General features: G+C 34.7%; 1 protein-coding gene across 1 annotated transcript; it reads left to right on the forward strand.

The window, feature by feature from the left end:
* The first annotated feature begins 2,049 nt into the window (after positions 1-2,049).
* On the forward strand, positions 2,050-18,154 carry LOC105249428. The gene is made up of 3 exons (XM_011254884.3): positions 2,050-2,713; positions 10,623-10,716; positions 15,583-18,154. Exons 1-3 carry the CDS (start codon positions 2,672-2,674, stop codon positions 16,320-16,322), a joined length of 876 nt encoding a protein of 291 aa, XP_011253186.1. The 5' UTR covers positions 2,050-2,671; the 3' UTR covers positions 16,323-18,154.
* The last annotated feature ends 8,477 nt before the right edge of the window (positions 18,155-26,631 follow it).

The raw sequence follows: 26,631 nt of genomic DNA on the forward strand, positions 1-26,631 counted from the left end.
GTAAAAGAATTATTTTATATATTTTGAAATAAAATACACATATATAAGAGCGTGTGTGTGCATGCACTATTATCGTCAGATTATATATATTTCGCGATAATGGAATTGGAGAGATTTGCCCATACGAACAAAATATTGCGCTTAAAGAAGATATTTATTTTTAATAATTGAGATTACGAAGTATTAAATTAATATTTTGTGCTAATTAATCGAAAAATTTTTATTATTTTTTAAAGAATTAAAAAAGAATTATTTTATATATTTTGAAATAAAGTACATATAAGTACGTGCGTGTCTTTGCACTATAATTTCTGAAGATCTACATAGAATCTGTTAATATTTTTCGTGAACAATTTTTAAAAGCTTAACAAATAAATCCCATGTACAGATATAAAAAAGCTTGCGTGATAGCTGTAAGAAAGCAGGAAACGTTGGTTGCTTATCTTGCGGTATCTCAGGAGATCGAGGCAGATGAAGCATTTAAATAATGTATCGAACAGGTGAAATAGCAGCTGTTCGTGTTCCTGCCCTCGACCAGAACACGCGAATCGCTTTGTAGCACCGGCAAGAAACGCTGGTTTTTAGCGGCGAAAGGAAGAAAAAAAGAAAGAAGCACTCTGCAACAGACCGATTAAAGTAAACCCGAACATATGCATTTTCGCCATTTTATATATTCAATTATTTCGCATGTCTATCATATTTTTCCAATATTTTATCCTTTACGATAGAATGTATATATATGTAATATATAAGCGATATGTGTGTGTATGTGTGTGTGTGTGTGTGCGCGTGCGCGTGTGTGTGTAGCACAGCGTGTGTGTTTGTAGTAAATTTATAAGTTCTTTTTAAAAATAACTACATGTTTTCTTTACATCAATTGAATTCATCCCATTATATCGTGTATAAAAATATTGTGATAGAATAATAGAAAAATAAATTTTGCGAGATATTTTGTTTATTAAGTAGTTTAAAATTATGTCAAATTAAAGTATGTCACGTAAATTAATTAATTTTTGGCAATCTTGCTATTATAATTTTTTACATCGAACATTATGTGGGAATCGATTTATAAACACATTAAGATGTTTCTATTTAAAAATTGACGATGACTTTCAAAATTCTGCGGTTTTCACGTAAACAAAAACTAAAACGAAACAAATACTTTTCATAATTATTTAACTTTTAACGTTTTATGTAAAATTTTTATGTAAAATTAAGAAGATATTTTAAACGGTAATTTTTTTCTAATGAATTATTTCTAGTGTGATCTATAATATATATGTATATATATATATATATAAAATATCTCAAACTAATCAATTTTTTGGCTGTTTTATCCTATTTTAATCATTTACACCTGATATAGCGAGAAATCAATTTATAAAAAAAGTGTAGAAAATTCAAGATTGTCTCAACTCTTTCTCCCTCAAAATCTCATAAATTTCGTATGAAACATTTTTTTCTGACGTCAAGTTTCGGAGCAAGCATCTTGTAACTTTAATTAAAAAATGCTCCATTCTGTATATGCGTGTAATGCGTCGTGTATATCTTAATTTTTCATCGTAATGCGTGTGCGTGATGTTTCGCCGGATGTCTCGCGAACGTCCGCGATAGCGTCGCGACGACAATGAAGAGGCTGCGACGGCGCGACGTCTGGCGAGCAAGTCCAGGAGACGGAGGCAGCTGCTGCGCTGTCAAGTCGCGTGGAGAAGGAGGAGGAGGAGGAACGGAGCGCGTGAATGGAGGTTGAACGGAGAGACCAGCGCCAGTGCCGTCACGTGGTAACGAGGTGCCAGTCTTCTTCAGTCGACGAAATTAACTCCTGACAGTTCTCGACTCGCACTTTAATTTCATTCTACGTAGAGTCATAAAGTAGACCGATTACTATCAAGTGCACAGTGAAGCAGAACTCTGACGTTTCTTACGTCAAAGGAAGAGAGAGAAAAGAAAGACCCATCTACGTTCGATCCTGCGTGCTCGGTGGTGAGAGTAAGAGGGAAGGGAAATAAAGAGAGAGAGAGAGAGAGATAAGCGCGCGCGCCGACGACGGTCTGTCATGGTGGCAGATCTGCCTTCTGGCAGGAGGGTCTCGACCTGCCAAGCACTCGGCGTTACCTGCCAGCGCGCGGCCGTTTAGTGTCTCCCAAGTCGCGCACTACGATGGATCGCGGAGCCGGTGGAAGCGCATGGTGAACGCTCCAGGAGGTGGTCGAGGCACCTCGCGAAGGAAGAAGCGTCACGCGAGTTGTACGTCGCGTGCGACTAGGTGGAATATCATTCCTCGAGATTTCCACGAGGCGGAGAGGAAACGCGAGCGGTCCCAGGAGGAGAGGCGATACGATCGATCCGTCAAAAGCCGTTAGCAGCGGTGGAAGTTTCGACATCCGCGAGATCAGCCGCCCGTTGGCGATGACAGAGATGTATCGCTCGTGACGTCACGGAATTCCTCTTCGCTGCTGGAGCGAGCGGCCCGCGAGCACACTTGTCATCGTAGTCGGTATCTCTCTCTTTCTCCCTCTCCCGACAGGCGAGAGGAGAGTAACGTTGGGCGCGAAGACGAGAAGAGCGCGGAGGAAGATAAAGAGAGAAGAGGAGCTTCCCGCGGAGAAGAGAGATAGGAAGAACGTGGGCGTTGAGTGATTGTTGTCGGTGCTAGTTTCCATCGGGAGTCATGAGGGACACGAGCGATATGATGGAGGACGCCCTGTCGGAGGTACGTAATCGCCGATATCAATCGCATCGCGTTCCCGATTTACGCGATCTTTCAGTTAGCGTTTTAGTCCGCTTCATCGGACGTCCCCCTTTTTATTACAGATCCCTCCGATGAATTCGAAGAGTTCCCTCTTCCTCTCAATAAATATACGTTAAGACAATTGTGGTTCCTCGAATAAATAAATTTTAAATGGACTCTGATGGAATTTTAAATTAAGACTCTTAATCACGTACCCATGATTTGATGTAGAGTGAAAAGAGATAGAATAATCCTCTTTAATATATTTTATCAAACAAAAGTTATTCTAAAAAGAAAGACGTAAAGGAATAGCCTGTGATTTGAATATAAATAGCATAAACAGCATTAAAATTTTACGTATTTGTTATTTAATTTAAAATTGTGCAAACATTTTATCATTAGCCAGAAAAAAAACAATAAAATATGCAATAATGATGATATAACAATAAAACAATCGTAGATGATAACGAGGATCTGATGATGAGCAAATAGAAAAACCTCGCAATATTTTTGCTTCGCGTACTAACTTAATCGCGCTGAATTACACAGCAATGTTGATACAGATTGTTCCCGTTGATTAACCCGCACGATAAGCGCATAAATAGCACTTGTGTGTCACTTGCATTACTGACATCTTAATCGTCTCAATTTGACGATTTTCATCGAGAGAAAAATAGCTTGTAATTCGCAAACTCGTATCTCTTCTATTCTCTTCGTCGAGCATTCTCGGAAAAATTCGAGCGATAATCACCTGTATTTACGATCGCATCGCTACCAAAACGCTCTTTGCACCTGCCCGAAATCGATTGCGAATTGGCCTTTTTTTCCCATTCGTTCCCTGTCTCGTTTTCTCGGTGCAATTGCGCGAAATAAATTTTTGTTTTTTTTTTCTCGCGTGAATTGATGAATTCGGATAATAATCGCTCGTCGTTTTTCTCGATCGTATTAGAGATTGATATTATTATATACATATAGAGAATCTTGTATGGAAGGAAGGTAGAACATGTAAACTTTTATCTCTTCCTCTCGCGAATTCGCTGATTTAAAGATCCAGTTTCTGCTCCAATAATTGAAAAATTGATAATTTTTTTTTGAAGAATATTAATTGATCTTCTTAACATTTTACATATATTTGCATTGATGTATGATATATTATATCTCTCTTATGCAATTGCCTGACATAAATAAACTCGATCCAGTTTTATTTTGCAAGATGTTTATGAAATACTGAACCTAATTTCACTCGAGAAAATTGAATAATGATAAAAGTAGTGTTACTTGAAGACTAGATATTTCAATTTTGTTGAAATTTATTTATTTTAGCAAATAAATAAATAAATTCGTTTCAACAAGAAAATAAATTTCTTGAAGATCAAAAAGATGTTAATTATTAATTTTTTAAATTCTATTTAATTTCAATATCTCTAAGAATTTTTTTATAAAAAAATTAAAGTTATTTCATATTAGTTTTCAAAATATCCGTCACATCAATTTTGAAAACAGTAAGTTTAAAATTTTTCACACCGATTTCAAGTCTCATCCTATTCAAAGTTTTTAACTCAGTTTTACGAGTTTTTCAATGAAATTTGAAAGACATTCTTTTTACTTTTAGAAAATGTAAAAAATCGATGTTTTTATCCTCTAAAGTAGATCCTTAAATCCCTATTACAGAACGAAGAGCTCACGGCGATAATAATTCTGATTCTATCCGCGCGATTTATGCGATGCGGGGGTGGATTATAGAAGCAATCCTTTTATGTTTTCCGACCCCAACCCCTGAGTGTTATTAACGGTAAAAAGGGGCGAGTATATATCGATTTAAGCTTCCGTTATTACCCTCTTTCCATCCGACACTATAGAATTACATCAATCGCTGCCTGAGAAAATCGTCATCTTGATCACAATGTTTTCTTTTCCCTCCCGCTCTTTCTTTCCTCCTTCTTCCTTCTTCATCTTTACATTCCCTTATCATCGCGTGTATTTCGATCGCGATAACTGTAATTTCCTGTTTACGAATCTTAGATCTGCTTTTTGAATTCTAAGCTCTCGTTTGCTTGACGTATCCTACTTAGTTATTTATCTCTCGACTTCGATCTTCGCGCGCTGCGAGTCATCTCGCCGCGAGAGTTTTCTCGTTTAAAATTCTATCGGAACGACGGCTGGGGGCGAATTAGAATTTCAAATTGAATCCCATTGCGCCCTTTTCTGCAGTTAACTGCATTCCCCAACTGCATGTCCATGCGCTTCTCTAGAACTTCTAGAGGGAAAGAAGTATCTTTCGGGAAATGCAATCTTGCATAAAATGTAGGGGTTGCTCTCGGTGCTTTGGTTTGGTTTCTCTTTGCGCAGTTTCGATATTTGTATTTATTGCAACGAGCGGAATAAGTCTCGAGTTTGCCTCAATAATTCTCCGAAACTTTGATCATCTCTCTTCCAAGTTCTTCACTTTACAATTTTTCTTTCCTCTTTCTTCGCCATCTCTCGTTGAATCTCGTTCGAATTTAATTTAGGGTTCTTTCGGTTTTCTTGAAAATGACAAAGTAAATCAGCTCTTGCTCTTACAAAGATGAAAAGTTTGTTTTATATATTTTCCTTTTCATGGGATAGATTTTTATTCTTTGCCTGATCGTCACTAAAAAATATAATGATTTTATGAAGATTTTATTTATTAAAATCTCTCGTAATATTTAGTTCTTTAATTCTTAATTAATAACAAAATCATAAATAATAATAAATTCAAATATAATAATAATAATAATAATACAATAATAATAAATATAATAGATTTAAATATAATAATAAATTTAAATAAGTAACATTTTAATAATATTTTAAGAAATAATATTTTTCTCATATTCTCGATACAAGTAAAAATACACGATTGATTATCTATAACATGATTGATCTATAACATGATTGATCTCATAAAAAAATATCGATTTATAGTTTCATTTAACTGTATTAAGATATACTCGAGAAATAAATTCGTGTGTCGTTTACGAAATATAATATAAGCAATTCATTCATTTAAATCTCGAGATAGATATAACTCTCTCGAGTTTTCCCCGAAATTCCATGTACTCTTTTAGGACCACCCATTTCAAGTTGCGCGGCGCTCTTTGAATTCGGAATCGTCTCTTCGGCACCTTACATCCGTTCGCTTGGCAACCAATGTGAAGATGACTGCACCGAAGTGGTCAAACGTGTCCCTTTACTAGCGTACGTGCTGTAGTTACTCTGCCTTCTCGTTCTATTTATATCCCTGTGTGTCTCGATAAAGACGAGAGAGAGGCTGAAGAGAAATACTCGTTGTAAGGACACGGCCTCGCATATCCGAACGAAATCGAATAGATCGTCTCCGAGAGATTTGTCACTCTTTTCGAAGTAAATAATGAAAAATAAGTCGATCCAAATCGATCCGATCAAGACTTTTAAATTTTTAATCACTTTTCATCTTCGCGGCTAAAACTGACTTTGTGAGATTTAATTAGTCCCGTTTTTCTCTCTCTTTTAATTTTTAGATATTATCACCGATATTCATTTTGACATTTTTCAAAAGAAATATTTTAATAATCCGATATATGTGGCATGTTATCGATGTTGCTGACGTCACAGATATCGCAACTTGCAAATTAATTAGGCGAATTGGTAATTTGCATAGAACAAAGTTCAACAAATTTTATACAAAAGAATCGTAAGAGTTATTTTGATCTCGCATTGACTTGTATGTCATTTTCGAGGAACGATTTGAATGAGACAAAAATCGCTTCTATGAAAGAGCGACATTAAAAGTGGCAGATCTGCATCTATCAATTTGTCTAATTGAACCGCATTCACGTTTATTATTTTGCTCGAACACTGATTGACATCTGGCGCGGTATAAATCGATCATTCGGATCACGGTTTGCATTTTCGTTCAAAATAGATGGATTTATTTTCAATATTTTTCGGTAACAATAGAAATGCAATATTAAATCATCTTTATATTTATGTATTTATTTATATAATTAATTTATTGTTTATAATGATTTATTTACTTATGAATTTTTTTATTGTAATTTAAGATGATTATTTGTATTAAGAATTAAACAAATAAAACAAGTAAACAATTAAATATTGCGAGAAAATAAAAGAGAAACATGAAAATAGACAATTATATATAATTTTATATATTTACAATTTATATAATTTTAATTCTGAGTGTTGACATATAAATTTGTGCATTTATATATTTCTCGAAATTTATAATAGTTAATCTCAAATATTTTTTTACCGTAATTTAATCGCAACGAATCACTGTAGTCGATTATATTCTCTATAGTTGGTCGGAGATAACCGGGCGTGTCTGCGACCCGTTAACTAAACACTCGCGTTTTACTCGCGATCGATGGCCCGAATATCCGAATAGCCGTCACGAAAGGGCGACGTCCGTAGTTTGTTGTGCATTTTCGTTTCCGTGTATGTTATCGGTATTGCGCAAACTCATTAAAGCACGCTCACATGTTTCTTGCCGCAGAAGTAAATAAATTTTTCCTCGAATTGTCCGAGATTTGCATACACCGGCCAAACACGATTCGATAACTGGCAATATACATCGCAACTGCATCTTACATTCGGACTGGTCCATTCACCTTCCTGAGGCGAAGCTTCGAAATCGTAAAGAGAAAGAAAGAACGAAGGAGATCTATTTACGCTCCTCGATTTCGCGCATCGATTAGAGTGTACTTTGGCATTTCGCCTCGAATTATGCGAAATAATACAAACGCGATGCATCGGATCCGAATTTGCATGCGTTTATTGCGCGTGTCGATTTAATCGAAGAGACTTAAGAATATACAAACGACAAAGACGTTATCGGAGCTTTCGCGCTCGCTATATTTTAGCCTTCTCGTTCGATTATCTTCCCCCGACGATCTGAAGGAAGCTTTAACGTAAAATTTATACACAATACAAAATCTTGTTTTCACCTCTCGTTTGCATATATCGATTATAGCGCGATATCGGGCGATACGTCCCCTTGATTCCGCGAAGACAGAGATCAGCCGCGCGAGAGAGTCGAAAGAAAATTATCGAGCTCGTTTCCCTTCAAATTTCCATATCGATGCAATTAGCGGCGAGAAGCCGCGAATGTATCGATTCGAACGCATCTAGATTATGGCCATAATTTTCATCATTAAAGCTATTTTCCGTTAATGGCGATAATTAGCACGCGTCGAACAAGACCAGGTCGGTCGGAACGCTTTTTGATACTTTTGCTACATTATTTTCGATCGTAATCGACGTTAGAACGACTTGGGCGTGGAATCTCGCGCAAAACACATTAATTTATACGAACCGGTGTGCGTTAAATACATTGTTGCGAGCCGGAACCATAATTTGATATTATTATCACGGAAACGTGCAACATCGCGATCGTCGGCCGTATGAATATAGGTCGAGAATATTAATTACGTGATGAATATTTAATCGCACAATCATATACATGTATATTTCGTATTTTAATCAGATTTTACATTTAATCAATAGAACTCGCTATAGAATCGCGTAGTTATGTCGGCAGGAGTTATTTTTATTTAGAGATGAAACAAAATATTTTTTTGCGCAAAATGCGCTTTTATGTAATAAAAAATAAAATAATATAAAAAAGAACAAATCTTGTGTTTTTGTCACAATTCTGTTTTCCTATTCAGATATTTTACTTCTTCATATTTTGATTACTGCAAGTTGGTTTTTCAACATTTTTGATTTTTTAAGTGACAGATTTGAACTAATCATTATTTTAAATGCAGATCAAATTTTTCCAATTGACTATATAGTTACGTAATTACTATTTTTAATTAGATAAATTCTCTAAAAGATGAGTCAAAATTGAATTTAAATAAATTGACTTTATTATAGATACAAAAACACAATTTGTAACTTTTAAAAATGAAATTTTAATCACTACGTTAATATAATTAAAAAGAACTAAAATCTTTATCTGTTTTAAATTTATTTCTTTAACGTAATTTTAATAGATTATTGGAAAATTAATAAGTTTTTTCCGAAAGTGATACGAAATAATTTAAAAACAGAAAAAGAGAGAGAGAGAGAGTTTTTTTTATTATATTAACACAATAATAAAAGAAGAAAAGTAAAATTATATTTTAAAAAATTATGAAAAATATCAAACTTGTTTTTTTCAACATTTCAGTTAAAAAAGAAATGGTATTTTTACATCTTTACTTTGATTATTCTTCATTTTTTCCTCCTTTTTTTTATTCACAATGTAATTTCCGTTTTTAAGTTTCCCTCACGACCGGCGGCGCGATCGTTTTAATTTCCATTCCGCAAACTTTCTCGAGTGCGTTCTCGCTTTCACTCGTCCCTGAGGAAATTCGTCGGCATGTGGCAAGAGTTAGTTTCTTCCCGCCAGAAAAACCCTTTTCAATTTTCTTCCTTTTCTTCCGGAGGAGACGGCTCTTGTGTAACCTTGGTATCTTGAGCTTAGGCATTGTATAGGAACCGATTCTCGTGTTTCCCGTGATACAAACGGATACGGAGATTCTTCCACATTTTTACGATACAATACAATTACTTGTTTGCCTTGTGTTCGCGGTTTTATTTCTGTCTCGTTTATTACCTGGGCCACTGGGTTACTGGACACGCAATTACCTGCTTGCGTATTTTGTCCTCGAGGAGACAGTAAATTTTGGATATTTTATAAAGAGTCAAGGTCGATCGTAAATCCCTGTCTATTGGATGGTCAGCTGAATCGTTAGAAAAAAACCGAATATATCGCTATAAGAGAATTTCTATTATGCTTACATGCTGCCGTAAAGCCCGAGTGAAAGTACTATCAATTTTTTTACTGTTAATCCGTTTATGGTTATTGCTGAAAATATGTGTAGAGTTGTACGGACCCGCTGAAGAATCTTGTTAATAGTTGAAAGCTTGATGGAACGAAGATTATAGTGTGTTGTATAACTGCTACTCATATTCATAAGAGGATAAATATCATATCAATGATAGATAAATATTTTATAAGTAATAAAAAAGCGAGCACACTCTTTCTCTCTGTCTAATATAAATACATTTCGGAATAAAATAAAAAATAGAAAGATTTTTTATTCCGATTTATTTAATGATATTTAATGTGCAGTTGGCAACTTTGAGATCAAAGGGTTCGATTATCGATGATGAGAGAAATCGTAAATCGCAATTCTTACATACGATCGCGAGTAATAATTATTTTGGGAAAAGCCTTTCTCGATCGCGGACGGATTAATAGCGTTTTCTTGCGAATTATTGAGTTTCGCAGCAAATTGATGGTTTGGAAGCGATTGTATCGTTAATGCGTGCAATATTACACGAAAATTATATAAATGACGGCATTAATAACGCAGTAGTTACTGGTTTGCAATAATTTACGACGTCGTTGCGTCTCGCAAGTTTCGAAATTGACGATGATGTCGAATTTTCAAAGCTTTTTATTAACAAAATTTGGACTATTTTTTACGATTAATTATTATATTTTTCATCGTATTTTTTATCGCGATTATTTATTTTACAATTCATATAATATTTTACCGCGATAATTTTTCGTTTGAACGCAACTTGCGCAGATTTTAATTAAATTTCACGTGCGCTTGCAATTTAATTGTAATGTAACAGGAATCGCTTAAATCGCGAAATAGGCACGTTTTAGTGACTAACGACTATGGAAACAATTTATGGATAATTTCCTTTTCCATCGACAGTTTCGCTTGGGACGTAATTCAATTGCAATCAAATCAAAGTGATGATAAATGTATAGATTTTATCCATTTATTTTATCGATTTTTAAACTTGACTTTTACAACACGCTTTGTATGAAATAGATTTCTCTTTTTGTCTATATTTTTTTTCGCAGGACACGATGATGGATTGCGGAGGAGATGGGGGAGGATTGGAGGATTTCGTTGATCTAGCTACCGACATTACGGATAACTCGCCTACAATACGAGGTAATTTATTTATCATATTCTTACTTTTAAATACGGATCATTCAAATATGTATCCGTGTTTTGAAAATTTGATAGATTGTCTTTTTAATAACACTTGTATATGATTGTAAATAAAGTTTAAATTAAAGTCCTATTAAAATCCAAAATTATTAAATTAAAGTAAAAACTTTCTTAACACAAACTTTAAGATAAAAAAAAAATCTAACGATTTGAAACGCAGATAAACCAATTAATGAGTTATCGCGGTTGAAAGAATCTTTATTATACTAAATCCAAATGTTTTGATCACTAGATTACAAATTAAGTCATCGAAAAAAATTATTATAAATTAAAATTAAAAATAAGAATAAGAAAATAATTAATAACTTAAAATCTTATTTCATTTTTTAAAATTATTTTTAAAGGATGTAAAATTTCAGAAACATATATATTTTTTTTCTTATTTCTCGGTTGTGTGATTTATACCGGAATGAAAGTAATGTGTATAATACTGTGCTTTAATAGGCGAAGCACGCATAAAATGCGAGTTCCGGACAAGATAATTACGTTTATACGCATTGCATCAGCTTTCCTCTGTCGTTCCTAATTACATTGTTGTTCAGTTAAGTAATAAAGCGCGTGTATATCTCTGCTCTGTGTCTCTGTCCTCTTTGCGAAATTCCATCGTAATGTGGAACGAATTGAAATCACCCATGAATATGAGAAATTCTGCTTCCCTCTTTAGCCTCGAATACAGAGTAGAAATATTTTACGACGTCGTAAGGGAACATATACACCCCAGCGAGATTCTCGTGCCCTAGAAAATCTTTGCTCGCGCCCCATTATAAAAAAAAGTCACCGGTTTCTTATAATAACGTTGGATGCTTTTCCCTCAGAGGTCTTTTCGAGCGTGAGAATAGCCGCATTAATTTTTTTTGTTAATGGAACGTTGGAAATTGAAAAGTTGTCGTCATCATGAAAAAATTATTCAATTAATCGTTTAATAGCGTAAAAATATAAATTAATTGCGTTTTTTACGTAAAATCTTGTTGCATATTTAATGTATAATAATTCTTATAGATAATAGAATACACAAATCCTATACAAAATCATCCTTTTCTTCGGGAAGAAAGGGAGCCTATAAATTCTACTTCTCATTTTTTTTATGCAGAGAAACTCGCTTCTATTTGTATGAGAGCCAATCCAATTAACTCGCCGAGTTGGGAGATTTTCATAGCGATAAAATGATTCGCCAGAAAGCGCGACGGGAATGCAATCTTTTGAGTCGTCCCGATTAAAAACTTTTAATAAGGCCCAAATGACGCAAAGATATCGCTCGATGATAGAGTACAACTGCGCAACTTTGTATCCGTATTTACTCGCAAAACGCGAGTGAGCCATTAAAATTTATTAGGTCGATATCATTAATCACGGAATATAAGTCGGTGGAATAACTTTGCGTCTCGCCGATCTTCTTCTGAAATATATGAATTCTCTATGCTAATGTCTGGCTTTCTGTATACGAGCAACTAAAGAAATTTCTATTCACTGACAAGAATTATGGCCCTCTCTCGACGGAGTAATTTCAGACGATATCGTTGAACAATAAATCGTAATGTCACTTGTAAATAAATTTACGATCGTCGCGATGAGACGTCAATTGATCGGTCGCGATAAGAATCGATCCACACATAGTTTCAACGGCGATATATTGCGTCATTATTGACGATTGAGAACAACATTTTTTATGGCTGTTAGAATATAAGTGTAACAATATTTTTTCTCATAAAAAAATGTTGTAAAAATGTTTCATTAAAACAAAATAAATTTGTTTTTTGAAATTATTTTTTTAATACATCACTATATTTTTCTTTATATATTTATACTAATATAATAAATAAAATTAAATTTATGTTTATAAATTTTGTAAAAAGTAATTTATTAATTAATTAATGAAACTTTTACGGCAAATTACATGGCAAAACAAGATAATTCAAATAATTTTTAATTAGATGCATAACAAAAATTTTTATTATACATTTAATTGAAAATTATCTGAATTATATCGTATTTGGTATTATTTTAACTGAAAAAATTTCATTATTCCGTTAAAATCGGTTTAAAAAAGATAAAATAAATTACTTTTTAGTTTATAAGATGCTTACATTCGTAAGTTGATGAAGGAAGTTTGTAAGAAACATCGATAATTTTTAATGATATATTAAATTTTTGAAAAATTAAAAAAAACATGTTTTTTTATAGAAGAAACTATATTTTATGAAAAAATATATTTAGTTTTTTTCTGTTTTCACATCTAATTGAGAGTCATAATTCGCCCGCATAGAGAATACAAAATCTAGTATATTTTAGAAATAATATATATTAAAAATATTATATATTAAAAATATAATTATTATTTCATATATAGAAAATATATACGTAGAATATATATTTTATATAAATCAATGAATACATACATTTTTCTTTATGTGTACATATAATATATTCAATAAGTTGTTAGAATAATTGGTGCATAATATCATAGTAGTTTACTATTCCCAAATGGTCTACATATAATTTTTTTGGCTAGAAACAAACGATTCGTTCGTTAGGCGCCTTTCAATCCCTTTAAATCGTTGCCTAACCTAACCCAACCCGGTCCAACCTCGTTACATATCCCATAGACTATAGGAGAACAGGGCATTTAAATGCAGGTATCCCTGTGGGAACGTCCGGCAAAGAGAGTCGCATTGGCGTCTTTTGGGAAGGGGGAGAGAGAAAGAGAGAGATGATAGAGAAAAAGAAGAATGAATAAACTCGCTCTCGCGACTGGTCCAGACTTTTCTATTATCATCAAGAAAAAAGAACGAGTACGACATGACATACGTTTAAACTGTTTGAAAAACGTTGATAGAACACACTCGCAATGTCGGAAAAAAATATGAGAATACTTTAGAAGCTAATATATATAAGTACACCTTGTCTTATCAATGAAAACATTAATTTAAATACTTTTAGAATGATAAAAATAAAACGATAATTTTTTTCATGCTAAGTTTGTTGAGCATTAAAGCTGTAGATTATTTTTAAAATAAAATTCTTGTAATATCTCTTTTTCATTCAAATTTTAATTTGATATTTATATTTATACTTTTAAATTAAAATTAATTAAATTAAAATCATATGTCACTAAATATTTAATTAATATTATTCCCAAAATATGCATACTTTTACAGTCATACACTCTGTTTTCTCCTCCCTCTCCTTATCTTTGATTAAATAATCTTTGTAATTACAACTTAATTGCCTCTCTGATATATTACGTTTTTTTTATTTGAATCCCGAACGTACAATTTAATCGATCGCCACCTTCTGATCAAAATCGCTCCCGTTCCCAGGAACAGGTATCTTCAACTTACCCTCGCCGGACGACCTTTCCGTTCTCGCGATGGTGTGTGAACGACGTGTTAGCGCACACGTATGTCGATGTGCCGCATCACATTATAACACACATGTGCATACACACACACACACGCGCGCATATTGCTTCATAAACGGAGGGAGATGAGAAAGAGGAGAGACTCGTGCGAAATTCGGACGATTCGCAGGGCGGCGGATATTGCGCGGGGTGTGGGTTTCGGACGACAGGTAGTTCCCGTGGGACGTTTATGGGGTGGAATTCCCACAGGACTGCCAAAACCGGGCCGTCGACCTCGCGACGGACTCGTTCGAAATCGAATCGCGCGTTGGTCCGGCTGTTACAATAATGGCGTTTCTTCCAGTCATTGTCGTCGATTCAATGTCAAGCACGATGAATCTCGATCATCTCTTTCCAGAGAGAATCTCGATAGGCATCCGGCGACTTGACGTAGCTCGCGCGAGGTGAATCGTTCCCAGAACCAGATTTTTACCTCTCCTATCTCCCCCAAAAGATTGTTCTTTAGGGCCCAATCTACTTAGAAAGTCAGAAAAATCGATTTATCTTTTTTTACATTTTCTAAAAGTATGATGTCTGGAGAATACATAGTCTCTTAAACTTTATTAAAAAATTCGCAAAATTGATGGAGTTATAAGACTTTGAATAAGATGATGCATGAGTCTTGAAATGGACCTACAAAACTTTAAGCATGTTTTTCTCAAAACATTGTTTACAAAGTTGATGTGAATATCGTGAAAACTGATAGATGGAATAACTTTAATATTTTTTAAAGAAAGAGGACATTTTTTTGAAAATATTGAACCTAAATAGAATTTAAAAAATTAATAATTAATACTTTTCTAACTTTCAAATAAATAAATTTCAGAAAAATTAAAATACTTGAGTTTAAAATGATTTTGTTATTTTTTACAATTTTTTATAATAAATTTTGATACAAAATTCTATCAATATTTTATAGAATAAAATTAGATTGAATTTATTCAGATAATTATCCGAGAAGCAATGTATCGAATTATATGTATTTTCGATTATATTAAATGAACAAAAAAATATTTGGGGTATAAAAATATTGATATATTGTTTAATGTATAAGCATTAATAAAAACATATATAAAATGCTAGAAAGATAAATTTTTAATATTTTTAAGAAAAAAGAAATTTCTAAAAATTATCAATTTTTCCTACTGCTAGAATATACTAAGCCCTTAATGCAATTTCTTGATTTTAATTCCCTTGTTTTAGTGATAAATCTATTATAGTTTAATCTCTTAATATTTTGCATAACTTTAGAAACAAATTATTTTGAAATTTATTCCATCAGTTCTTTTGCTATAAGTATCTTTCCATCAGAATTAGCCTTTCTTCATTGAAAAAGTTTTCATCTTTGTCTTAATCTTGTTGAAGTCCATTTTTCCTTGCATTAATAGATAATTGGACCGTTTGTGTAGATGCTGCCGAGCGGCTACTGACATTGTTAGGCATGAACGAGGACGATGACGAGGATCTCCTGTCGTCATCCGAGGACGAAGGCGTCGAGGTGGACATTGACGAGCTCGAGGATGACGATGAGCAGACGGAGAACACCAAGTTACTTCACCAGCTCGCCGCTTCGCTGGCCCAGGAACTCAAATATTCGCAGAAACAATCTTCAGTCTCCAGAACTACGCATCTGGATTCGACTCATAACGTGGAAATGATACTACAGAACACGAGTTATCTCGGCCGTGGTTGCCTTCAGGACCATCAAGTGGACCATCCGAAAACGTCTGTTCATCAGAGCGATCTCGATTTCGATCGTGACCATTTTTTTGACGAGCAAAACGCAAACTTTACAAAGTTCAGAAACTTTGGAAACTTCCATCAAGATCGCCAGGAGCCGCACTGTCGATTGTCCTTCGATTCTACTAGTCTGGATCGTCGTCGGTGGACAGACGATCCGGAAACTACGCAGGTGGTTACATCCTTTGGCACTCAACAGGAGCAGGATCCTGGCTCTTGGGCGGCCGGATGGGATGCTTGCACCACCGAGGCCCTACGATATCTCGTCGAGAACGAGGGACTACCATCTCATCATCCCACGGTCATTGCCATGAAGAATCATCTGGATCTGCAGAGGGAGAGGGCGTTCGTTCATTATACTGAATATACGGAGACCAAGTCGCAAGACATGAATCTGGTTCTGGATTGATGGAGGTTCCAGGATTAAGGCGGTGAGCGATTAATGTTATTTCTCCTGCAGCGCATCTCGTTGGAGAAACTTTCGAGAGCGAGAAATCAGGGAGAAATTAATCTTGTTATTTAAATAAAAAGCGAACACAAAGACGATGTATTGTGAGATCGTTTGTGCAAGGCTCTTTGCTTTCTTGCTTTCTTCTTCTTCGATCAAGAAGAAGAATTGTAATTATTTCTCAAGTCACGATTTTTTATTTAATATCATAATTAAATAATTCGATATTATTATTATCTCTCTTTCTCTCGCTTTTTGTTTTCCTCTCGATTTTGCTATTTTCTTATGCTACTGAGATACAATAGAATGGATATCGCTTGATGTTCATTAATTTTTTCGAAACATTGCGTTGATTACGAAATATATATCTTGGAAGAAGCTTTTAATTTAATGTCAATGTAAATCAAATATTGAGCTTATAGTTTTTATAGTTTTGAAGGAATGCGTTCATACGCTGGATCGATATGAGCGCATTCGTTTTTTCTTAAGAAAAAAGTTCAAAAATGGATATCTTGATTAAAAATTGAGATATCTCTCCTTCTTTTTCAAAGCAGCAGTTAATTGCTGTCCGGGAACATTAGGAGATATGCTTCTCGGGCGCTATTAAGAGAAAAATTTCTAATAATTAGAATCATTGTGAACTGTAGAAAAACGTCCGGTGAATCAGAACTGGGACTATTCTTAGAACAAATTTCTAGGTTAATCTACTGTAAGTAAAAAGACCGATTGAAAGAGTTGAAATATGATCAGAATAACAGAGGAAAATATTTAAATCGAATAATTTCTCGATATGAGAAAGCTATGAGATAAGCGTCAATGATTTCCGAGAATATTGTAAATATTCTCAATTATTCGAATCAATTTTTATAAAAAAAACATTTATAAATTAACAAAAAATTTATTACAATCTTATAAATTATTTGTGCGAGTAATCTTTTTTGATAATTCAGGGAAACGAGATTTCTTATAAATTACTGCATTTTGTCAGTAATTACGCACAAAATAATTTTTAGGTGGATCGTATACGAAAATATTGATTATAATGTTGACAATAGGAAAGAGAGAAACATTTTAGCTCTGAAAAGATGTACATAATCAGAATATTAGGCGAGAGACGACGAGAGCTCAGAGATTAGATAGGAACTTATTCGGTCGTAGATCAGTGAATCATTACTAGAGCTGTGGAAGTTTGCAAAATTTCATGCTGAGCCATCCTTGGTAATGTTTCTCCTTGTGGTTCTTCCAGCCAATAATAAAATAAAAAAGAAATTCTATTGGAATTTATCGCTGTACATGAAGGCTCATTGTGAAATTGCACGAATTTCCATATTTTGATCGTTACTTGAATCGAACGATCATCATACATGACGAATTGATTGGAATCGATCGTAGCGTTAATGTTGGAGATCGATCTGATTGAAAGAAAAAGCAAAAGCTAGGATAAATAAAACAAGATAAGCAAAAACTGATTCTTGCGAGTGATTCAGGATCGACGATCGACCTCGATCATGCATCACTCGTCGTAGAGACTTTATGTCGTAATCGATCGCACGCGAAGGCTCGAGATATGTACGACCATGAAACAAACCGCGAAGAATTTTTTAAAAGTCCTTTTTCTTGTCGCAATTTTTTTTATGAGAAATAGTCGACGTTCCTCTCACGCGATTGATCGTATCGAGCGGTAATCTGTAAATATGTATGATATCGTTTTAACTTATACACTATTGTTACTTTTACAATAAATCACTGTAGATAACACTGACCAGCAAATAAACGACCGCTAAGTTAATTAAGCCCGTCGTCTCGTCTTCCCAGTCCTTTAAACATGTCCGAAACATGTTTATTCCGATAAATGTGCACTTGATGCGCACCGCTCGTATCTTTAAGCGTTTTTCATTTTAATTATTTTTCTCTTATTGGACCTCGATTATAATTAAGGGCACAAATCGCGAAATCTAAAAGCTCTTCTCTGAAATATTTTAAAATGTTGTTATACCGAACGTATACATGCACATTTCGCGTTCACATGATGAAATATAAATGTAACATTTTTTATAATAAAATGGAAGAGGTTTTGAAAAAAATTAACGCATCAACGATATATATATTTGACTCTATTTTTCTCAATGTTGGACAGAATGCTGCCAATTTGTCACGAAACGATGTATGACGCATGTTTTATAACGTTTGAGAACATTAATCAATAGTATATGCAATAGAGAAATCCAAAGATGATTATGCGGTAAAGTGCTAAGAAAGTCTGTTCCCGACATTCTCGAAGCCTGATGCGTCGAGGCCCGAAGGAGGGGATCGTACGTACAAACGAAATCGTGAATATATGGCACGCGACTAACTTAAAAGAAACACCTTTATCGGGGTCGTCCGGAGGGATCTCCCTACGCCAATGGGGCATCTGGTGTCGGTTCGTAGCACATGCCATGCATCTGCTCCGTCGAGGTACTTTTGTTGTCTTCGACGTTCGCGTCCAGCGAAAAATAAGCCGGGGGGCAAGCAGCCCGCCGACTGCTGTTACCAAGAGAATCTATGCGCTTTCTTTCTTACTTGCGTCTCGCGCGATCCTCGAAACGCATTCGCCGATCTCCTGGCCGCCCGCGATCGAGGGAGAAAGACTTGGCCATGTCTTGAAGGGGAGACAACCGGGGTTGATCCAAAGCGAAGTCCTAAACAAACGTTTCCTATTGTAAAATGTGTCTGATAATTTAATTAACTAGGTATTAGGACCATTAGACATTATCCTGTTCTTTAAAAATTTCACAAGGGTTTACTTTCCATTACATCGTCGACGATTGCGACTCTCCTTTCGTCTCCATCATGGAACATCCTGCCGTTCGGCAGGACGACGGCTGCGGTTTTTTGACCTTTTTCTTTACCACATGAAATCGTCTCGGTTTTTTGAACGCGCATGGGCCAGCGCGCGGAACGATGGAGGAGGGAAGATGGTGCACGCGGGCCCCGCCAAGGGGAGAGAACAGCTGTCCCGGGTGGTAACCGTCAGGTGGTATCCCGTCAGCTCGTCAGCTGCGGGGGTGAGAATACGAAAAAAGGGTTGAGAGAGGACATTGCGCTCGGGCCGGTGGCCGGGTCGGCGAGATTGCATTCCGAAGATCACATTGATCGTGAAGAAAATTGACGTGTCGATACCCTGAAACATAATGCTGACGATAAGTGTGAAAAGTAAACTCTCCACGAGAATAAAAGAGCGATGTACCATAGTTTGATCCATGAAGAGAATGTTTATATGCTAAATGACTGTTTTCTCAGGTGAAATTATTACGATTCCATGCGACTTAATGTGTGAATAGCACTGAAACTCTCTGCTAAGTATATAGGATGTTTATTTTCTGGAAAAAAAATATAGAATTTTTAGAGATTTCTTGTGAATCTGCAAAAATCAGGGAATTCTTATGGAATTTTATTGGATTCAGAGAATTTAAAAAATTCTCTCTTTGATGATTTTGAAAATTTATTTTAAAAAGTTGCATCAAAAAGTTTTTAAAATGTTGTCTTTATCTGAAATTTTGAAAGATACTTGAAAGATGAAGAAATTCAGAAAAATCTTTCAGGGGATTTTTTATAAAATTTGAGTAAAGACATATACACAAGACGTATACACATTTTATTAATTATTTCAATATTAATTAATTTATTTTGATTATTTAATGTATATCGCGAGAAAATGATAAAATATTATCTTTTTTCGAATAATAATCATTTTTCTTTCCTCTTCGTCCTTTTAACCATACTGTTTCACCTTAGCAGCAATGTGAATTTGATAAAGCGAGAATAATTCGCATGGAAGCGAAAGAATTATTTATCAGCCGATAAGATGTCTTCTTTATCAAAGACACATATCTGCGAGCTTCATTTACAGCGACAAGTTGAGAAGTGAATTATACATGCAAATGCGATAGATAACGAAGGTGCATTTTAAACAAAATGCCATACGCGTGCCGCACGCACGCACGCACTCACGCACGCATTGTTGCGATTTTTCCGTCCGTGAAACTTGATTGCTGTTTTAATAACGCAACGAGATTACATATTTCAGCTGTAAGTGACGAAGATAATTCCAAGAGCGGCATATGTATCGCTCTTCCCCATTTCTATCTTTCCAAATGTGCCTTTTACAACATTTAAATCTGAAGAGTAAATTCAGATAAAGAACACGATAATTTATACCTGGATCCGATAATCGTATTTAAACTGAATATTAATCAATTGCCAGCGAAATGTTATCTTGCTTATCTAGAGTTACATAAAAATATAGAAAATCCAATTGCAATCTGTGTACGTTGTGATAAATCGACATCTTTACAATCAATATTTTTTTAAATTAATCATTGTTACAATATTGGATACCTAATCAAAAATATTAATTACGTAACTATAGCTTGTAATTGGAATGTGATTTACATTCAAAATATTAATTAAATTTAAATCTATCATATAAAAAATTAAAAACGAAAAATCAGCTTGCAATAATCGAAATACGAAGATGTTAAATATTTGAAAAAGAAAAAAAAACAATAAAAAAATCGAAGCTTGATCTTCTTTTTTAGAAAAGATTGTATTTTTGAAAAGAAGAAAGATTTATCTTTTTTTTCTATTTACAAATCATTTTTAATGATTACTGATTAACTGTTATACAAATTTTTACATCTAACGATCTTCGAAGTCCTTCTGAGATCCACGAGGATTCTCGTAGACGAAAGGTGTTCAGCACGAGCCGCGATCGTTTCTTCCGGACAGCTGCCGCTACTTTTCGAAAATAAAGGTGGGCCTCGCCACGTGCAAGGGTCTCTACGCTTTTTTCCAATTTTAATCAACTATCCCGATTATTATTTGTCTCGACGAGTGAAACACGGCTCATTAGCACGATTCCCTCCTTCTCTATGATTGTATAAAATTAGTGAAACGAGTAGATGTAGCGAATCTCCTTTGCCCAGTCTCGTCCACACCGTTAGTAAATTCCGCGTTAGCAGATGTATACTTCCGGCAGCTGTAAAAGTGATGTCGTTTATGGGTGCACGCGCCCTCGGCGAGACAATGCGTGCCGATTGGCTATTAGGTCTCTGCATCTGGCGGGATTTTGAAGGATCAATTTTCCACGCGGAGGTATCAATTCGATGTTCGATTTTATCGGACAAAAGGAGAATTGAGCTTTTATATAATTCTTCCTTTTATCTTGCGACATCTCTTTACGACTCGAAAAGAATTAACACATCGCTTCTCTCTAAGTCGATTAAATTTTCATTATCAAGCTTTTTATTATTATAATATTTCGTACAATTTTATTGGATAGTTTATCAAAAAATTTGCAACGTTTTCTCATCAATTGCACTAGCCTCAATGTGTCTCCTTCTTTCTCTCTCTCTCTCTCTCTCTCTTTCTCTCTCTCGCTAGCAGATGCGCAAAACAACGGTCGTTTATTATACGCAAGGAAAGATGGAACTTTTTTTTAATATCTTCTCCATCCTCTTGATCCACGGCATGCTGCAACCAGCTGTGCGGTGGCGCACAAACTTTTTTCGCTGCTTCAGCTACCGAGACAATTTTTTGCATTAGCCGGAGCGAACTCTTCGAGTTGCTATTAATAAATTTTATCGCATGCATCCCACATTATATAAATCGCGACTTTACTTGAATTATGTGCAATTAATTTCATTTTCTTTTCTTTAAAATTCTTCATTTTTAAGGTACGAATAAAAGTATATTTGTAGAAGATATATAAAGAAAATAAAAATGCACATTCTCAAAATTAATTATTACTTTTGCAAATATTATATATTTAATATATAACATTTTGTAGTATTTCGAAGTTTTCACATTAAGAAGTCTTAAAATGTAAAAGTAAAAGTTTGTAAACCATATTTAACATATCATCTATATTAATAAATCTATGAAATACAGTTTATCGAAGATGTTTCCATTATATTGCATAGTTTAAACATAATGATATAATTTTAATATTTTATGATGTCAAAAAACCAACAAATTGGATTCAATGAATTGAATTTCACAAAAAAATCTAATATTTATACAATATAATAATATTTATTTTCTCGTTTTATCAGTTTAAAATTCAATTCGTTGAATTCCTTGTCAATTTCCAGCGATATCATGAAATATTATGATTACGTAATGCGGGATCTATCGCGCATCTGCATCTGTCAGTCGCCGCGGTCGGTTCACGGACGAGCCAATTCAGCCAATTTACTCGATTCCCCCGACGTTGCTACAATGGACCGCCAACGTGGCTCGCTTGGCTTTTTCTTGTCTTCAACGAGAATTGAGACCGCCACGAAATATGTAGTCTTTAACTAAATACGCGTCACTTAAGACTCTGCCTATTATTGTCACAATTTCTGTCCACAAAAAACATCCCCGTATACGTGAGAAATATTAAAGATCTGTCCCTGTCTTTCTTTGAAATCGCCCGTATCCTAGAGAAATTAATTCCGCTTGATAAAGAATGAAAGTATCTCGCCCGATAATTGTTATTTATTTATATTTAATATCATGCGTGGTGTCTGTACTCGATTATTCCTTTCTCTTTTTATACACGGTTTTTGTAAAAATATTAGAAGTCTTGTTTGTGAATTTTATTTATTCTGAATTATACAATTTGAATATAATTTAAAGTTGATATATAAAAGTTCTTTTTTTTCTTTTTTTATATAAAAATAATGTTAAAATTTTAGTTTCATGTTATCTATATTTTAGATCGATTGTGATGCAATTCTATTACTTAGAAATGCAGAGTCAAACCAACGATCATAAGTAATAAAGAAATTAATTTCTCCGTCAAACACATTTGCAATTCAAAGAGATCGTTCGTGACGTTATGTTGAATAGATGGTTACACAATTGAGCTTGATTATACATATATCTCTTCACTGAAACATGATTGCACGACACGGAGAAACGACGGCTATAATAATCCTGTAATGCGCATAAACTGACTCGTAAACGTGCATCGATCGAAAGCTATTCAACGAGCGCTCCGTTAAATATCGGAATCTCGAAGCCGATATCTCGCCGAACAGAAAATTCAACCGAACCGGAAGTCGAAAATAGGATCCCCGCGAATCGCGTCTGCGACGAGGGGACAACGGAAGAGAATGAAAGAGGTGGATACCCTTCGGTTGTCACCCAGCACACCCCCTCCGCCGTCCCCCTCCCATACGTGGAGGCCACATATGTACGTAGGTTCCTGGCACGGAAGGCCAGAGGGGGGAAAAGTCATCGCGGGGATCCAGCTGATGGTCGACGCGTTGGTCGGGCTTCCTCAGTTACTGTTGGACCACGCGCCAGCCCGGATTGCGCACACGTCCCGCTGGCCAAATCCGGTCGGACATCATCGGAATCTCGCGGAGGTCCAAACAACGCACACCCAGCGACTTCTTGGACCTTCTTGGGCCGCGGGATCGCGAAGAGCCTGCGGAAATCGAGGCGGAGGTAAGCAAAGGTGAGAGGATGATTACGAACGCGAAGCGAATGTTTTACCATCCCGTTAGTTAATTAACGGGACGGATTAATTGGATAACGGGTGTTCGAGGATAATGGGCAATAGATTTTTTCACTCCTTGGCGAGATATCAAGTTGGGTTCACAGTATTCGATACAAGTAACTTTATTTTATCTATTGATGAATAAAGCCAACAATTTTAGCTCATTATTTTTTAGCTGATATATTTATTAGTTATATTTGTTCGTTTTACGATCCCAGGTATTATTTACATTTTATTCATCTATATCAATTAATTAGTTATTATAATTAATTATAATTGATTGTATATAAGTGAATAGTTGATAATCTAAAATTAAATATGTAGGTAAAAAAAAGAATAAGTATTTGCAATAAAATGGAAAATAATCCGATTGCGATTTCGCGATTGGGTCGTGTTAGATCGTTGAACTCTGCGTTGATTAAAGTGACGCAGGGGTGACGCAAAATCTGACGATGGGGATGGGCATCCTTAGTAACAGTGTAATGTCGTTCGAGTATTGATTTCAGACACAAGGTTTAGGGTAGCGTTACATGTGTCTACAACACATTCTACAAACATCGGTCACACTCGATATACATATAAACCCCCTTTGGAATTTTCTTCCACACGATTGGCAAGCTAATCTGGTATAATTAAAACACACGCCATTGAAGAATACAAAGTAAATCTTTTACTAATAAATTTTTCTCACGTTTTGTCTCTTATAAATTAATTGCAATGTTATTTGTTGCTCCTAAAGTCAACAATTTAATTATTGTTTATTATAAATTAGTAAAAATTAATTATATATAATTAATTAAAAATTAATTATATTTATTTAAAAAATTTATGGAAAAATCCAACAACCTTTCTAGGATTTTTGAAATTATAATAAAACAACGCACACGTAATTTTACGTCGAAAAATCTCGACAAAACAATCATTCGTTCGCGGGCTTTGCAGATGATACCGGATACAGAAGCAGTGTGTCAAACTTCCGAGACTGCGGTTAACACCAGCGGCGATACGTATGAAAAGATCAAGGACCGAGCGGAAAAGGAAGTGGCATCGGTCACCGCCTGGAAGCGATATCAGCGACTGGTAGCCGCGATGGAGTCCCAGGGCGGCGAATTCAATCGGAAGTCCCTGATCGAGGCGATCTTTCGCGGTAGCGATCTCTATGCCAGTCATTGATCGACGGATTAATCGAATATCTCGTGCAATTCTGTCGATCAACACCAAAGTGCCAGTATAAAGTCACAATGACGTAAAACTTGCGTGATCTCGCAAAGATCGAGAAGAAACATATCAACCTTGAATCTTCTCGTGTTTGAGCATTTCAATATTTTTGCAAGTTTTACGAAGATGATATTTATATTGATCCTTTATAGAATGAAATATAATGATAGATTATAAGAAATTATTTTATGGACCTCTATAAAGGATTAATAGTTGCTAGATTCATTAGAAGAGAACGATTATTCTTGCAATCAATTGTCGTTCAAAGATTAATATATCAAGAGTCCAATCTATTCTAGGAATATGAAAAATTGATGATTTTCAGAAATATTTTTAGAAGACTATTAGAAATTGATCTATCTTTTTGCGATTTTATTTCTATTTATATATTTCTATTCTTTTATATTTCTATTAATGTTATAGAGTACGTCAATATTTTTAAATCATGGCTATTTAGCTTTTTTTGTCCAATAAATTTAAATTTTTGCACATCTATTTGAAGACCCGAGCTTCAAAGTCTTATAACTTTGTCAATTTTGGAAATTTTTCAATAAAACTCGAAAAAAAATCATATTTTCAAAAATTCTCTAAACATATTTTCAGAAAATATTAAAAAAATTGAATTTTTGTATTCTCTAAAATAGATTAGACTTTCAATTAAATTTACCGTAAATGGATGTTTACGCAAAGCTATGTTTTATTATTTTCAATGTAATAAAAATCGTTATTATGTGATGACGTAGAGAGTAGGTTGTAAAAGCGCAGTTTAACGCGAGTAAAATGTGGCTGTGTATCATAGTTTGACGTCGCGAGCGCACTATTTTTAGACTTTTAGTGCGAGGAGAATTTATTGTGGTTCCGGAAGGCAAATGCTTATATGTAAAACGTATCATTACATATATACGGGTGTCCTTGGACAAGAACAAACAAAGCCAAGTCTTTGCAAGGCACATGCTCTCATTAACTCATTAATACTCATTAATATTCTCATTAACGTTCAAATCTAAATTGTATTAACAAATCGAACGGGCTATTCTATATCTGATATATTTTCGAATAGAAATGAAGCTAAATTACTATATAATATTACTATATAATGGAAGCAAACATAAAAATGGCGAGGAAAATGAAAGACAGAGTGAAAATGTCCTCGAGATGTGAATCTTTCAAAATCTAAAAAAATCGCTAGAAATTTTTACGATTGTCCAATTTCCGAAAAAAAAGAAAAATTCCCGACGTCTGATTATGCGATTCACAATTCGCGAATGTGAGCGAATCCGCCGCGTTTCTACGCCACTGATTAACGCAATCGTTAAATAGAGATACGATCAATAATGCCAAATCGTGTATTACTAGTCAATGTATGCATAATAAATCGCATATAAAATAGGATAGATTTAATTAAGCAATGGCGATTATGATTACGGCTCTATCACGTGACAGATGATGGAGGGCGTGTCTGTAATCTATCACATGAGCTCATGCTCGATCTTGCCAGTAACACTCATTACGTGTGATAAA

This window comes from Camponotus floridanus, unplaced genomic scaffold, assembly GCF_003227725.1.
Source record: "Camponotus floridanus strain SB8 unplaced genomic scaffold, Cflo_v7.5 scaffold96, whole genome shotgun sequence".
NCBI classification, from domain to species: domain Eukaryota; kingdom Metazoa; phylum Arthropoda; class Insecta; order Hymenoptera; family Formicidae; genus Camponotus; species Camponotus floridanus.

What these genes read in the sequence shown, in the direction of transcription:
- LOC105249428 (XM_011254884.3), top strand. Translation starts at nt 2,672, where the DNA reads ATGAGGGACACGAGCGATATGATGGAGGACGCCCTGTCGGAG. An exon ending in TGGAGGACGCCCTGTCGGAG is followed by an intron (nt 2,714 to 10,622) that starts GTACGTAATCGC and finishes TTTTTTTCGCAG; the next exon opens with GACACGATGATGGATTGCGG. An exon ending in TAACTCGCCTACAATACGAG is followed by an intron (nt 10,717 to 15,582) that starts GTAATTTATTTA and finishes CCGTTTGTGTAG; the next exon opens with ATGCTGCCGAGCGGCTACTG.